We start from the raw sequence: 17,753 nt of genomic DNA on the forward strand, positions 1-17,753 counted from the left end.
TTCCAAGACTTTTTAATCCACTGAACATGTGGGTCAGAAGATATGAACCTCTGACCATATGCTAGTGGTTATCTTTTTCTATATCATCCATGCCATTTCTGTCCCTTCAAGAAAGTCCCATTCTTCCACATGTGGCAGGAGGGCAGCAGTGGGTGGAAGGGTAAGCACTAGATGTCTACATACAGCTGTTTGGTTATCAAAGAAGGGACTAGCGGATTTGTATTGAAGCTGACTTTGCGAAGCATTGCTTTTCCTTCAACTGTGTATTTATTTGGATGGGGGCGGGGGACAGCTAGCGTAGTCCGAGTTCTGCTTGATGCAATCTGAAAGAGACAAAATCAGGGAGGAACCTGTGTGTGATGGAAGCATGCCAATGCAGCGGCTAGATCCGAATGACTGGGAGCTCGTTCAGTGATCCCTTAGAAAATGGTAGTGGAAATGTAGGCCTTAATTATTTTCCTTCCTACAGTGATGTCCACAGGACCCTGACTCAGCTTTCCATCCCTCCTTTCTTCATACTTTAAAAGCATTCTGTTCTCAGGTCCTCCTGCAGATGCATACATCTAGTAATGTTGTGTGATTTAAAGATTTTAACTGAAGGGTCAAGGTCTCAAGTCAGCCAAGAGTCATTTCCAATTCAGATCTGAGCCCACTTATTTTTAGCCTACTCCCTACTTCCCCTAAACTTTTACTAATCAACGGATTTATGGTAAAGCCATCCCATTTACTGTTGCTAGCATGGTTGCAGGTTCCTTCTTGAGTGATAGTTTTCAAAAAAATGTTTAACAGGTACACAGTTGTACAAATCAGAAAAATGGGTACTTTGAAAATAAAGGGTTTTTTTTTTTTTTTTTGCTCAGATACTATAGTTTTGGGTTTAGGAGTTTGTTTTCTGTTAAGTTCTAAGGAACTGATTAAGCAGAATCTTCTAATAGAAATATTTGAGCTTTTTCAAGTATATCCATTTTTTCACACATCTTAACTCTTTTTATATTTTGCACTCTGCAATAGATTTTTTAACTGAAGATAATTTTCTATCATGCACTGCCAAACTGTGATACTTAGACTTTAGTGTTTAGTGAATTATGAATTTTAGTTACTGTTAAACCAAAAATAAGTCTCTTGACTGCTTACTTTGGACCACTGTAACCAAGCTTTTTTATCTTTATTTTTATTTTTTTAAAATTTTGGGGCATACATGTTGAGCTATTGAGTTGGACGAGTTGTTAATTTGCACTAATATTTACTTCTATTAAATTCACCAACATTTTTGCCACTTTTGAAGCCCATTAAATCATTACAGGAGAATCCAGCCATGCTTCATGGCCATTTAATTGGGCAGGTCTTCTCAGAAAATCACTCCTCCTTGTTAGAAAATCACACAGGTCTGTGTGTTTTGTTTTCCACTCGTTCGTAATATTTTTCCAACAAGATTATATCTTAGGCATCTTTTCAAAGACCTGGTAGCTTTCAGAGCCAGACCAACTTACAACACCACACAGTTAAGGTCAGGACCCTGACTCAGGACCCTGACTTTGCTTTTTTAAACAGCAAAAAATCCTGTCTAGAAAATTCCTAGATAAAGGTGCCCTTTACGGACAAGTATACCAGGGAAATTGAACGTTTAATTTCACGGTTTTGAGATTTCTGAAAATAAATATAAAATGTTTTTCTCAAAATAGTTTTGAGAATACAGCCATGGCACTGACATTTTTACATTGTCTGGAACATTCTTCTTTTTCTGTTGGTTAAACACTGAGAAAGTTACTGAAGACTTTTAAAATATTTCATGATTACCTACTTATCCAAAATTCTTTACAGAGCTATCTCAGTAGCAAAGATCCATAGTACTGTAAGGCTTTCATTGTGCAAATAAATGTCAGAGGGGTACCCACTGATTCAGCCTTTGAGTTGGAGGCAGCAATGCAGGGCACACACACACAGAACCTTGCATAGGTCCATGGAGATTATTTTCCAGACCCCGTCAGTACTTTGTTATCAGTTTAAAACAAATTGAAGACTTTTCAAGTTTCAAATTCGACCTCAAGAGCCTCTTCTCATAACCTTCAATTGGCCAGTATTCCTCAATGTACTTAAAAATAACAAAACAACAGTACAAGTATAAGAATAATCATTTATTGAGCACTTATTGTATCAGGTATTGCAAAAATTTTGCATGAATTGGATCCTCACCATTTTGCACTGTTGTTCTCATTTTACATGAGGTTTAGATGAGGTTTACATTTTAGATGAGGAAACTGAGGTTTAGATGGGTTAAATACCTTGTGTAAGGTCACACGGCTGAGTGATAGAGCTAGAATTTGAACTCTGGTTATTCTGACTCCAAGGCTGGGCCCCTAACCATATATTTCAGTGCTTTGCCTTTAGCCCTCAGTGTTCTAGAGAAGATCTGACCAGTCAGGTGAGATTAGTCAGTGAGGCTAATAAGAAACCTGCATTGAGACAGGCAGAAATGGTATGCTAAAATATGCACTAAACAGGAAAAGCACTGAACGTTAATTAGAAGTTTTAAGAAGAAAAGGGAGTTTTCTTGAAAAAGATGAGAGAGGATTGGACTATTGAGGGAATAGCTCAAACTTGAGGGCAAGAAGAAACATGTAAAAACAGCACCAGTACGAATTGGAGGTTTTGGAGGCAGTAGCACAGTGATTCCTGAGCCTGTGCTTTGGAGCCTGAGAGACTTGAGTTCAGATCATGGTTATTTCACTTGCTGCTAGCAAGTTAAGTATCCTCTTTTATTTTCAGTTGTCTTCATCTGTAAAGTGAAAATAATAATGTCTAACTCACTGTGTTCTTAAAAGAATAAGATGTGATAACAACAACCAAAAAGCACTTTTTGGAGTGCCTGGCACGTAAAAAGTACTACATCAATTATTCTTATTATTACTTTGCAGTAATTAGAAAATAGTATGAGACAGGGAATTCAAAGGAGAATGGCAAAGGTCACTGAGCGCCCTTAGGAATCAAAGCCTTCCTGGAAACTTAGGACATAACTCCGGCTTCAAGACACTGTTGAGAATGACCCCATGGTGTCCACCCTGCATGCCATGTCTTTCTCCAAACCTGCATACTGTCAATCCAGCATACTGTCAATCCAGCAGGGGAACAACAGCTCAGGACATCCACAAAGGGAACATAGTGGTTTAGGATTCTAGGGTGGGTGGGGATGAAAAGGGAAAACAATCCACTTTAGACCAAATCAGCTGGCCATGCTCAGGAATGCAACGGTTGGGGCAGACTTTTCCCTTTGTCCTGTTGCCCTGGGTTCTGAGAAGGCTGCCCAGCACCCTCTCCTTACACACCAGAGCAAATGCTCTGCAGTCTTTTGGATCAAGTAGATTCAAGCGTTTTAGGGTTATCCTAACCCCAAGAAGTACAGACACCTTCTATATTGTCCTTCATTTGTCTCTGAAACTGATGGGAAATCATTCAATTAAAACGAGCACGGCAGAATACATAAAACCACAATATGAGTTTAAGAAAATGAAGACGGCACTTCAAAGGCATTCTGAAGCCTCGTTTTATGAAATGAAATTTTGTTTCATTTCCACTGATTTCCTAGGTGAAATTAGGTGACTGTCTGGGTAGCATAATGATGATAATGGTGGGAAGCCATACATACTCGAATGACATACGTAAAGCTTTAATAAAGAATGAGAGAGACTCAGGGGAGTGCATTAAATTGAGTAATAATTTATTATTTAGAGACCTCTACCCATTTACTCATTTTTTCTGGAAGAATTGGCTCTTCCTCCGAGGTGTACTATTTTCAGAAAGAAAAAGGTAACTGTGTGTGTGTTCTGCATGCTTCTGTTGCAGGTAGGTGATCGCTTGAGTTTGGTGCCCAGAGTAGCCATCGTACCTGTGAACTGTCTCAGCTACTGTGAGGGAAAGAACAAGGTTGACAGGACTCTGCATGTCCTATAGGAATGCACTGCAATTATTTCCAATCACAATTAACCTGATTAGAATAATGGACAGGAAGTGTCCCTCTGTAGCTAATGCAGTTTGGCATCAGCTGACTGAAATCCTTTGATAATTTCTGCACAGATGGCTGGGCTGAATGCAGCACTTTTTAAATTATTATTTTCATGGTCTCTTGGTAGGCCAAAACCTCGACACCGACAACAGACCTCCCCATTAAGGTGGACGGCGCCAACGTCAACATCACAGCTGCCATTTATGACGAGATCCAACAGGAGATGAAAAGGGCCAAGGTGTCTCAAGCCCTGTTTGCCAAAGTGGCTGCAAATAAAAGTCAGGTGAGTGGTTTTTAAAAGAGCAAAAGTGAGGGCTGGAATTAGACCGTTCTCCTCCTCCCACCAATAAAAATACATCTGTTCCTATAATAATAGTAACAACAATAATAATAATCCCTAGAGAACCTGTCGTGTTCTGCATTTTGCTCTATGGTTTGCTTTTGTTCCCATCAGAGTTCAAAATAGAGACTGAGTCAAAACCCAGTTTTTTTTCCTTTTCTTTTTTTTTCAAAAGGAATCAGCCTTGAATGATTTCCCTCCTAATTCTGAATATTGCTATGTATCCTTTCTTTCTTTCTTTCTTTTTGGTATTTGAGCAAAACTTAGTGTGTTCAAAACAGCATCTTCCTGAGACCAAGTTTTAGCCAGGTCTCATCACCTCTCTTATTCCCACCGGGGAAATGGATGACTTTGTTATAATAACTGCTTTTCCTCAGCCCCAGAGACACCTTGCAATGTCAGGTGTTTCTTTTATGTATAGAATACAGTTGTTTTTCCAGGAGAAAACACACATCGGGGAGTGCAGAGTGAGTGCTAAAATCTTTAACAGAAAAACATAGACGCTTATCCAGTACAATTTTTCAGAGTGCTGGGATTGTGGGGAATGGAATGCTCCAGGGAAAAGGGGAGACAGATGCTTAGGTTTTTTGTTTCTGAAAGCAGAAACAGTTGATGGGATCTACTCTGTTTCAATTCATTTAAAGGGACAACTACCGCCCTATCCTAGAATGGGTGAGGTTGAGGCGCCTACTTATTTATCCCTGGGTTGAACAATTACCCAAATGCAGGGTAGAGGAAACAAAAGTTAGTTAAAGCTTAATTTTGAGAGTCCTTTGATTCTGAGCTTGATTTCCTCTGTGGCCTTGCATGACAAATGTTTTCGTCCCTACATATGTAAATGGTAAAATGGTCCACCATCTCCCTAACAAATCTTCTGTTGTGTGCTATAAAGGAAGGAAGTTTACTGAATATTGTATTAAGCAAGGTGGTTTTTAATGAAAATTAAGTTTTTAAAATGATAGTCAGATGCTATATTTATACTAATTATATGGTTTTGGGTATAGCCTTTTTTTCCTGTGGTTTTGCAGTAACCTGACTTAAGTTATTTTTCAGATGTTAATAAAGGGAGAGCAGTAGAATATCCAGCAATTTCGAAGAGGATTGAAATATTGGTTTCCCATTTCAATTTCGATGTAGTAATTTTTCCAGATTATTCTTTCTCTCACAATGAAGTCATTGAAATACAGTTTGCTAAGATATAATGTCCAACCATAGTATGAAATACATGAAAAGAAAATACCATAGAGCTTTCTTAAACTGTTAAATGCATAAAATCCCGTGTACCACATGGCAAAATATAATGAGAGTTGGAGCTGTTAAACGAATAAAGCTGTTAAATGCATAATGCCACTTGGCAAAACTACTGTGCATTTAATGGTTTTCCACTGTGTAATAAAGGACATATGTGGTAAATGTGCAGTAAGCATAAAGCTACACAATTGATTCTGCAAACCTGCCCCTTAGTTGTGACTTGACGTAAATATCAAAGCTTCACTCAGTCCTCCTTTTATAAGCAGCTTTCAAGAAAATCTGAAGGCCACAGTCTGAGAACTTGACTCAGAATGCTTGTAATCTTCCTGTTGACTTGGCACTATTGCTTCTGGAAATAGTGATGCCTCCAGCCTCCCCAAGTAATTCAGGTGGCTGATTGAAAAGTGTGCTTGCCAGTTGGACAAACTTAGCTCTCCAAATTTTTGTTGCCTCCTGAAGAACTCAGTAGCCCTGTTTTTGCCGAATCTGGAGGAAAACATAGTACTAGGAATTAATATGCTAAGGGATGAGATTGAGCCTAAATGGGGATAAGATGCTTTGTTTTTCTTTTTTCCTTTGGGACAATGATTTCATTCTCATTTATGAATAGGGAACTTTATTTGTAAGTAGCTGACTAGATTTGCAAATCAGGCATTAAGTTTTTTAAAAATGGCATTGCCAAGCAAAATGAACTTAACTGACAGTTTCAAAGGCAATTTAACATAAGTTATTCACTCTACTTTGTAAGCACTACCAGCATTTGCTTGATAAAAAGCATACTTAGTGAAATCAATTGATGTGGTACTTTGCACATGTATTTGGTGTGTATCCATGAGATGTGTGTGTGTGTGTGTGTGTGTGTATGTGTGTGTATGTGTGTGTGTATGGAGTGGCTGAGAAGGCAGACGAAGAGCAAGGGCACTCCATTCTCTTGGAGGTGAAATTAGGAGAACCTTTAACAGGAACTCTTGTGAACTCTAGTGGGTTTGGAGCCTGGGAGGCCCAGTTCAAACATATATAGTAACCCCTCCCCTTCCATTTTAAATGTCTTTTAAAATAGAAAGGAAACCCTCATAAAATCTCATTCACTGCATGGTGTGAATTACTGTCACCATATTAAGAATAATACCTAACACTGCCTGTGTGTTAGGCACGCTTTGAATGAAGAGTAGGAAAAAGCGAGGACATTTTTAGAGATTAAGGGTGGTGGGCCAGGATGGTCCTTGAGGGCTGTAAGTGTTTAGGGAACAGGCACAGTTGGAGGAGGGGTTCAGAAAAGGAACTGAAAGAGTGACAAGCGTTTGAAGTTTTGCCTGTGGTCCTGTTGGGGAAAATAGTATCACTGGAAAGTGTGTGTTTTCTTAGTGGGTGGGTTACATCAGGGCGCGTTTGTAGGGTCGTAGACCACCTGTTCCTTTAATTGGGCTTCAGCTCCTTTGTCATGGCCAGGCCAGTCCATCATCTGATTCCACTGAGTGCCTCCTATCTGACCCTTGCCCCTTTCTTCATAGGAGAGAAGTCAAAAAAGTAAAGCAGGGGTAAAAATAAGAGGGAAAAGTATGCTTATGCACATTTCACCTTTTACTTTTGCTTCATTTTCAATTTAGGATCAATTTTAGGTGTTTTGTGTGTGTGTGTGTGTGTGTGTGTGTGTGTGTGTTCTGAAGACTGTTTTCCTTTTCTTTCTGCAGAATGTTCAGATTATTGGTCTTCATGGGATAGGATGTACTATGGTCCATGGTTGATCTCTGTGAACTAGGAGTGGGAGTCCTCAGTAGGAGCCATAGTGCAAAGGCATATGGCATTTTCTGCACCCCTTCAGTATGGCCGTTACATACAAAGGGCCTCCAGGGAATGAGTGCCCCAGCATGCAATTTAAGTGGCTATGGGAACTCCTTGTCCCTTGATAGCTTCTTGTAATCTCCCTGTCCCTCTTACTCAAATTCTGTAGGGTTACTTTCCCCTTTCCTCCCCAACTGCAGCTTATCAAATGTGATCTGGGCAGTGGAAATCCAGTAGGGAGCAAACACAGTGACCATGGGCACCCTCACTGCAGTCCTCCAGGGCCGGCCATCAGTTGCCCCCTTCCCCAGACATTAATTCACGGTTTCTCTCCTGCCCTCTTGTCTTTTTTATATAGTTCACAGTATTCAGCTCATGGAATGCTGAGGATCACCCGAGGCTGGTTTTCTTTTGGAAAGAGAGTGAAACTTTCTTTGTTATTTGTATACCCAAAGACCCAACTCTATATATATGACTGTCTTTTCCTACTAGGTTTGGGTGAAAACAGAGTAGGTAGAGGAATGGGAAGGGGCTTATTTTAATCCCTGTTCTACCTTGCCCCCATTAAAAAAATAAAACGAACAAAAATGTTAGAAGGGCCCTGGGTTTGCTTTCTTTTTTCTTTTCTTTTCTTTCTTCCTTTTTTTTTCTTTGGCGGGTGTGGGGTCTTACTTTCTATATTAGGAAGGTAGAGAGAATCTGAGACATTGCAAAAAGGAGAAATAGACAACCTGGTTGTAAAGCTCAGTTGGTGGTAATGAAAGGGCCAACCCCAGAGTCTTCTGGGATAAAAGAAAGGGAGTGATCTGGGACTAAATGGACCCAGAGGGGTCTCTGATGAGATGACATTGGAGATGCCCTCATCTCCACCAAGATTTAAAGACCCCTGCCAATCCTCCAGTTCTGCTCCCTGCCGCGCACACCTTCCCAGGCCTACAGGTTGCAGGAGCTACCACTGGGACCAGGAATGGGGGGGGGGTCCTCACTCCTACTACAGAAGAGGGAGGGAGGCACAATTGTGATCCCACTGCATCTGGGGAGAAGGAGTTTCTGGCCTTCAGTATACAATTCTGAAATCATTTCCTCCATAGAAGCTGTGTTCTTCATGGTGACTGGATTTCAATGTGTTCTATGCTTTGCGTACGTTAGGATTAAACAGATTTTGTTTACTGACTGGCCTTTATTCCTTATCACTGTCTCACCAAAAAAAAAAAAAAATTCTGTGTTCTCACCTACTGACTTAACAAGTTATAATCCCAAATAGAAGGCTTCTTAAGCTTTAGATGTAGATTACAAACTCAGATTTTACGGACATTCATCTTTATTGTAAAATATCTCCTTACAGATGATCTACTTTGCTTAACAGGCTAAATGATTTAAAATATACAGGTCTTTCAGACATAGAGAATGGACTTCAGGACACGGGGAGGGGGAAGGGGAAGCTGGGATGAAGTGGGAGAGTGGCACGGACATATATACACTACCAAATGTAAAATAGCTGGCTAGTGGGGAGCAGCCACATAGCACAGGGAGACTAGCTCAGTGCTTTGTGACCACCTAGAGGGGTGGGATAGGGAGGGTGGGAGGGAGACGCAAGAGGGAGGAGATTTGGGGATATATGTATGTGTATAGCTGATTCATTTTGTTATAAAGCAGAAACTAACACACCGTTGTAAAGCAGTGACACTCCAGTGAAGATGTTAAATAAATAAATAAATAAACTAGAAAAAAATATATACAGGTCTTCATGGCAGATCCTTTTATAAGCAAAAATAAAGACAGACAGCTGTACATAAAGAAAAATAATTGGTATATTATTTGGTTTGTTTCCTTCCTTTTATCGCTCTTTGCTATTGGAGTTTATATCACATTCAGTATATGTGCTAACATATTTTTTCCTTCAATCATGGGTTACTATATTAATCTTTGCTTTTGTGTCTCTTCTTAAAAATATCCCAGGCACAAGTTAGTTGTACATATTTCCTTTTTAAAGAAATAGCTTCTATTTTATGATTACTTAAGTAAAACATCCTCGTTTTATTTTGTATTTTTTATTTTTAATTCTCAAAGGCATTTCTTTTCTTCTTTAATGTTATTTATTTTGAATAGGTAGCATATGTTCATTGTACAAGCTTCAAAAAGAAACAGAAGCGTATACAGTGAATAGTTTTCCTCCATCCCTCACCCCCTTAGCCATCCTTAGAGGCAGCCACTGCTAACATTTCTCCTCTATCTTTGGAAACACAAATGTATATACTTTTTTTGTCCCTATGCACAAATGACTAGCATACTTTACATGTGATTCTGCTTGATTTTTTTCTTATAAATCTCAAAGATCTTGCCACATCAGCACACAGAGCCCCTTCTTCTTTTAAGCTGCTGTATAGTATTCAATGGAATGGATGCACCATGATTTATTTGACTCTCTTCCTTTGGTGGATATGTAAATTGTTTCTAATCCTTCCATACTAAAAATGATGGTGTTTACATTCCAATTGACCTCCTTGCCAGCAATGCCCAAGGGTCCCAGCCCCTATACCCTCACCTAAGACATTTTAAATGACTCAGCTGACTACAGTTTTGGAAAATATAAAACATTTACAATAAACAAAAACGAAACAAAACAAAACCCTGAACAACTGGAACCTCCCGCGTCTCCCTCTGCCATGAGTTGTGCCCCTGAAAGTGAAGCTAGGGCTTCTGCAGGCAGGTCCCAAGCTAGTGGTCTGGTCTGGCTCCCCTGCACGTGCAGCGGCATCTGGGGATGGAGCCGCACGCCGCCCTACTGCGCTCCTCCCGGGGCCCACCTCCCCTCTGGGGCCTGTGGGCCCATGCAAGCACTGCAGAGGCCCATCACGCTGAGTGCCACCTGCCATTTGTGGGGCGGCAGGTGACAGGAAGAGACCGCGCACCCCCGAACTGTCACCTGCGTGCCCCAGCTTCATTTTTAAAAATGTAGAAAATGAAGAAAAGTGTAAAGGCAAAAACATGAATCACCCATAATTCCACAATCCAGAGGTAGTTGCCATTAACCTTTTAGAGTCTTCTAATGTGTAAGTGTGGGTTTGCACATGCGTGTTTATATCCTAGTTGGGATCACACTGTAATAAGACAAGTTAAAACTATAATTTTCTTAAGGTCAACTTTTCATGTGGGAGAGTAAATTTATGAATTATAAAATATCTTCAGTTTCATTATTTTGTTTCTTAGCCTTTAGAAACTATTGCCCAAGGATCGGTTTTGCCACTTTGCACAAAATGTGGTTTGGCAGTTACCTTATTTATTAAGCTCTCTTTATGGAGATGGCTTTATTGGGGCTGGGATTGCTCGGGCTATTGGAAGTAAATGTTTGATTACCCCAATCTCTGGTATAAAAAGTGACAGGAAAAGCTGGCCGTATGATGCCATTGGTGATGAGCTGGTGGTCTAAGTCTCACCCGCAATGCTTTTGCTTTTGTCGTCTTGTCTTCAGTGTGTAAAAGGCAGACTAAAATGAGGCATGTGGCCTCGACTGAGTAGCTGCCCCTTGCTGCTGGGCAGGTTTCTTTGGAACACATTTTGACAACCTTTCAAAAAGCAGTTTCTACTCTTGTCAACTGGGGCATGTATGCTACAATGTCAGGTCTGTCCACCAAATTCAAATGAAAAAAAATTAATATATTTACACTACAGTTACCTTTTTTTTTGTGGCACGCGGGCCTCTCACTGTTGTGGCCTCTCCCGTTGCGGAGCACAGGCTCCGGATGCACAGGCTCAGCAGCCGTGGCTCACGGGCCCAGCCTCTCCACGGCATGTGGGATCTTCCCGGACCGGGGCACGAACCCGTGTCCCCTGCATCAGCAGGTGGACTCTCAACCACTGCGCCACCAGGGAAACCCTACAGTTACCATTTTTAAAAATCTGTTATACCAAGTAGTGAAGAAATTAGGTTTCTCAACATTCGCAAATGCCAAACTAAGTGGGCAGTCAATACAGTGATGCCCAAGCATCAAGTTGAACCCTTCACTTTCTTCCTTTATCTCTCAGCATAATTCAAAGGATTAGATTCTTTTGAGAAGTGATCAACAGAAATTCCCACAAGATCTCAGTTTTTACATCAGTCTTATAATGAGGAATTGGGTTCTTATTACCACTTCTGCAATTAATTATGTTAACGTTTCATGCCCTAAAACTAGTCTTTATGGGAACCCATAATTAGATATCAATGAAGGTTAATTACAGTTTGTATGCAGTTCATAAAATGTCATATACCTTTATCCATTGCTAAAGTTTCTGTACCGGTTTTAAGCACATTTTTATGTACTGCAGAAACCCTGAGTTGCATTATTTTGACATGGCACCTTTAGGAACTTGCATTTGACTTTGAAGCAAATCAGACTGACATATTAAAAGCCATCTTTCTGAACTCTCCAGCCCTCTTTCAAAGATGACATTGAGCTAAACCATGGTTCTTACAGTTGGAGAATGTTGGTGCCTGTGAGTGGTTCCTCCTGTTTTGCTGTAGAGACCGTTTACTCATCTTGCTTGGGACTTCCCTGGTGGCACAGTGGTTAAGAATCCGCCTGCCAATTCAGGGGACGTGGGTTTGATCCCGGTCCCGGAAGATCCCACATGCCGCAGAGCGACTAAGCCCGTGTGCCACAACTACTGGGCTTGTGCTCTAGAGCCCGTGAGCCACAACTACTGAGGCTGCGTGCTGAAACTACTGAAGCCCGCGCGCCTAGGGCCCGTGCCCCGCAAAAGAGAAGCCACTGCGATGAGAAGCCTGCGCACCGCAACCAAGAGTAGCCCCGGTTCGCCGCAACTAGAGAAAGCCCGCGTGCAGCAACAAAGACCCAACACAGCCAAAACAAAAAAAGATCATCTTGGGCTTCCCTGGTGGTGCAGTGGTTGAGAGTCTGCCTGCCGATGCAGGGGACACGGGTTCGTGCCCCGGTCCGGGAAGATCCCACATGCCGCGGAGCGGCTGGGCCCGTGAGCCATGGCCGCTGAGCCTGTGCGCCCGGAGCCCGTGCTCCGCAACGGGAGAGGCCACAACAGTGAGAGGCCCGCATACCGAAAAAAAAAAAAAAGATCATCTTGCTTTCACAGGGCCAAGACTAGGGTTAGGCATGTAGGCTTGCTAGGTCTCGGGTGCAAAATTCAAGGAGACACACACTTTCAGAGTCACATTCCTTAAATTTTGCACGTTAGTCACTTGCTTGCCTCACTCTAGTCCCAGCCCTGATCTTTCAAACAAGTCTTATGCCTGGTTTTCTGCTGTGTCTGCTTTTTTTCCCCCCTGCACTTATGGGTTTTTGAGGCAGTGTGCATAATATGTAGTGTTTTTTTTTTTCTTTTTGCGGTACGCGGGCCTCTCACTGTTGAGGCCTCTCCCGTTGCGGAGCACAGGCTCTGGACGCGCAGGCTCAGCGGCCATGGCTCACGGGCCCAGCCGCTCCACGGCATGTGGGATCTTCCCGGACCGGGGCACGAACCCGTGTCCCCTGCATCAGCAGGGAGACTCCTAACCACTGCACCACCAGGGAAGCCCCCATAATATGTAGTTTTGTATCATAGGTATGCTGGAATTTGGACCTGAAGTCAGGGACTAGAAATGTTTCGGTTGTTTTCTCCTTGATATTTAAGTCTAGTACATTTTGCTGTTAATATCTTTCTAGTATTTAAGTGGAGAAGACTCCAGATTCATTCTTTTTGACAGATAAGGATGTTTTTTTTCAGGTACATGTTCCCATCTACGTGTATATGTATGTGTGTACATACTTATATAAAGTCATACTAAATCTCTGTCCTGTTATATAGCTATGTATACCCCGTATTTCTACGGTAAGGAAGGCAACAAGATTTTATGAAATCCCCTCTTGACTTGGGCCCTTTATAACAGAGGTTAAGGAGTTGTTCAGAAATAAAGTTTTCATTACTCTCAATTACAGATTCACTCTTTGCAAACACACCCATAGAAATATGAGACACATGCCCAGCGACAGCTGAAAATTAGTCCCCATGAAAATACAGTTTAGAACTTAGTGTACAATTTTGAGAAATAAAAAGAGAAGCAGATCATTTTTACTTATTACATTCAAGGTATAAAATAATTAACCTTGAACTGTAACCAAATGCTCAGCACAAATCTTTTTTCAGGTTTAGATGACCTCCTTGTCAGGGATTCATTGAAGCCCTTGACAAGTCTCCCTTGCAGTTTAGCCTTTTATCCATTTCAGTTTTCTTGATTAGGTTATCTTGAATCATTAGGGGGTTTATTTATTTTAATAGACACTTATTGGATTCATGAAAGGAGAATTCGGTGACTAAGAAACAAGAGCTGAATATTATCTGGCTCATTTCACACTTCAGAAGAGTCTCAACCAGCTGAAGAGAAACTCTTTCACAGTTACAAAAGTTTGTTTGGGGACTTTATGTGCTTCCGTTTAGAAAGTGAACTGCCTGTAGTTAATAATATGAATTTTCTTTTGAGTCGCTCAGAAAACATTCCCTTTTGGTTACGTATGCTGACATTTTCTGTATTGAAGATGTGGGTGAGTAAATGGCCTTTTACATTTCTGTTGCAAGAAGCCTTGTGTCATTCACCTGAAGAACTGTTCATTTGCCGACTTATTCATTCATTGGGGTTCCTAGGTGGGCAAAGGGGGAAGGGGATTCTTACTATTTGTAGATTGAGTTCACTCGTCAGCTCTGTGATAGGTACATCGGGGGCACAGTAACGACTGTGACAAGGCCTTCCCTTCAAGGCCAGTACAACCTTACTTAACAGGAACAAACGTATTTACTACATCTCTTTTTGGAGATCAGAGCAGACTGTGAACTTGCATTTGTTTCTTAGCAAGTCCTGGTTTGTATTCGTTTTGAAATATTATAAAAACTAGGAAATTTGTCACTAACACAGAACTTAATTTTGTTTTTAAAGGAAAAAATATGGGAACAGGGACATGTTGGAGTTATTACCTGTGTCCTGGGGTAGGAAAACAAGTAACTTAGTACACAATGAAATTTCAGTACCACGGACAGGAACCCCACTCTTTCCATCTCCTTCCCCTCCCCCATCACTTAAACCTAAGGCTTGGAGCTAGGATTCAAACCCATATCTGATGGGCTCCAGATTCAGACCCTGGGCTGTATTATTGTTTTCTGAAAGACCTCCTTGTTCATTTGAATAGTCTCAGCATTTGGTATGTAGTTTGGAGAATATGTCACTCATTTATTATCTACTTGAGTTTTTAAACCTTTCAATATTTTTATAAGTGTAATAGATATTGTCCTTCCTCATTCATTTTCAATGTGAGAGAGCTTTACAAATTCTCATTTGAACAACAACAACATACACATGCACACACACATACACGAAAATGGTTAAAATGATGAGAATAGATTTTTTTAAATGATTGATATAGTTTGGTACTTATGAATATGTCATTTTTTTAAGAATGAAAACTTCTGGAAGATGAAGCTTACCAAGTATGTAATTTACCACTAGCAGGCCACTGTGGGCCTTCATTGATACCCAGCAACATGATTTCACTATGAAAAAAAAAGATATCTAGGCTAGGGTAAGTGGTGTTCTTGACTTTATCATAGTCCTTTCTCCAAGAACTTCTTGTTAAAAAAGAAGGAAGGAAGGAAAGTAGGAAGGGAAAGGAAAGAAGAAAGAAAAGAATTCTTTGTCATGTCAGTTTAAGAGCCTTCAATGACTCCCATGGCCCATAGGACTAACATGAAATTTCTTTGCATGGTATTCTTTATGACCTGACCCCCACCTCCATTTCTAGACTGTGCTTTAGCCACACAAAGTTGTTTCTGATTCCTTGAATGTGATAATTGTATAAGCCCCTGCATTTGCTGATAATGTTATCTCTGCTTGGAATGTGATTCCAATCACTTCCTCTCCCCACCTGGTGAAATTCATCTTTATCTTTCAAGGCCCACCTTAAGAGTCCTGTTCTCTGTGATCACATATTCCCTGAACTTCATGGTCAGAATTACCTACTTGCCCTTTGGTGATCTCAACTAACCTTTTAAGTAAAAAGCATGGCACACAGTAGATGGGTGATCAGTACAAGCTTATAAACTAATATTCTGAGAGACCTCTGTCACTGTTTGCATTTATATACTGTGGTAAATTGGATCACCCTCTTTTCTTTATCTTATTCTTGCATTAGAGATGGGGGAAAAAGAGCCCTCAGAATGTTGTCAGGGTTGCTTTTGAAAACTAGTGCTCTCCCCCAACACTAACTCTTTTAATTTGAGGCCATGAAACATTCGTCTGGGCTAATTTCTATGCACTCTAATAATTTCAATTCAATCTATTGAGCATTTATTGAACATCTATTATGTGCAAGAAACTATACCCTGGTCTGAAAATGCTAAAGTGGGTAAGAAACCAACAATTTCCCTCCATCCCCATTAAGAAGCTGACTGTTCTGATAGGGGTGCAGGCATGCCCAGCAGTAACAAAATAATCATCAAATTGTGAAAAGGCATAAGCAACATGCTTTCAAATTATGCAGGAGTGAGTAAGCAATTCTTACAAGAGATCAGGTGAGACCATGTCAGCTGAACCTTGAAGTACAACTTCTCATAGCGGGGGTAGAGGGTTGAGTGAGATTTTCCAGGAAAGGGAGTAACATAAGCAAAAGCATGAAGATGGGAATATACCAAGCCTATTCAGGGACTGCGAGTAATTCACAGTGGCCGGAGGACAAGGTCCATGGGGAAATTGAGGGGAGATGAGACCATGAAGGAAAAACAGGAGCAAATTGTGGTTCTTATTGTTGCCTCTTCTAATGCTCTTGAATTGTGAACTAGAGGTGTCTCATTTAAGTAAATCCTCAATAAAACTATCAGTTTACTAAAAGATAAACTATGGGGTTATTATTCATCTTTCAAAAAGAAATAATGATACCTTTCTTCAAGTAGTAAGGATTCCTAATACATTTACAACATTATTTGCTTTGTAAATTTAGATTGATGTACAACTTTGTAGGAACATGTGGATTGTAAACAAAATATATCTTGACTGGTGTGTCACCTCACCTGCATAGTTGGGCAGAGGTGGTCAGAGTTGTTTTTTCTACTGAGGGAAATATATTTGTTTACGAGGCTGATGAGATGACTAAAATGAGATGTTAATAGGCATTATTTGCTTATGCCCTGAATGCTTGGGAACTCTTTATCCATTGATCACAGGGATGTAGCTTTGAACTTACATTCTTTCTCTGGGTTCAGATTTTGAAGGTAAAGGTGTCTTAATCATAAATTCCTTAGCATCATTATACTTAGGTTCCATGTACATTTTCCTATGTAAGTTCCAGGTATTCTCTGTATTTTTTTTAAACTTTTTATTTTGAACACATTTTAGACTCACAGATTTTGGAAAATAGTACAGTTTCCATATATTTCTCACCTAGCTTCCCCTACTGTAACAGCTACATCACCATAGTGCAATGCTCAAAACCAGGAAGTTAGCATTGTTTTAATACATTAACTGAACTGAAAACTTTATTCTAATTTCACTAATATTTTTAATTAACATTATACTAAATATTAATAGTATTTCCACTAATGTCCATTTTTTGTGCCAGGATCTCAATCAGGAACCATATTGTGTTTAGTTATTTATCCTTAGTTTTCTGCAGTCTGTGACCATTCTTCAGTCTTTCCTTTTTTTTTTTTTTTTTTTTAAATGATCTTGCCACTTTTAAAGAGTGCTGATTGGTTATTTTGTTGAAAATCTCTCAGTTAGGGTTTGTCATGATTGGACTGAGGTTATGCATTTCGGGCAGGACCTCAGATACTGTGTTGTGTCCTTTGCAGTGAGTCATATCACAGAGTTCATGGTTGTGAATATGTCATCACTGGTGATGTTGACCTTGATCACTTGACCAAGGTGGTTTTATTCTTTGTACTTTGACCCTGATGGCTAATCATTATCTGTTGTTTCTGACAAATAACAAGGTAATAGATCATGGAATGTGGACCTGGAAGGGAACTGAGAGATCATCTTTTGTAAACCCCTTCTTTTATAGTTAAGCTTCCAGAAGATCCAAGAGGGTAACCACTTATCCAAAGGTCACCCAATAACTTAATGTCAGAGCAGGAACTTAGCAGTTTGGTCTCCAAATTGAATATTCTGTGCTTCCTAGCTGTGCCCTGGCACACGTAACTTACTTACCCTCAGTTTTCCCATACTAAAAATGCGAAACTGACTCTATGAATATTCAGCCAACCTTTGGTCAAAGCTTACAACCAGACTAAAAGAGAAATCACAGCTAGGTATATACACCACAGCTCCTGGTGCCCACTCACAAGGCTGGCCAAGGCTGGAATCAGATGAACTTCTGTATCAGCATCTCCGAAATGAAAATA

At 40.4% G+C, this 17,753-nt stretch overlaps 1 protein-coding gene across 1 annotated transcript in view; it reads left to right on the forward strand.

The window, feature by feature from the left end:
* The window catches only part of SATB2 (SATB homeobox 2), a 189,835-nt gene that overhangs the window by 129,412 nt on the left and 42,670 nt on the right, over positions 1 to 17,753 (forward strand). The window contains exon 8 of the mRNA XM_022567336.3: positions 4,128 to 4,283. Within this exon, the coding sequence (XP_022423044.1) occupies positions 4,128 to 4,283 (156 nt within the window). The remainder of the gene's footprint in view (positions 1 to 4,127; positions 4,284 to 17,753) is intronic.

The sequence above is a fragment of the Delphinapterus leucas genome, chromosome 8 (genome assembly GCF_059928025.1).
Source record: "Delphinapterus leucas isolate spDelLeu-1000000601 "Yukka" chromosome 8, BTC_Dleu_Yukka2, whole genome shotgun sequence".
Lineage (NCBI taxonomy): Eukaryota > Metazoa > Chordata > Mammalia > Artiodactyla > Monodontidae > Delphinapterus > Delphinapterus leucas.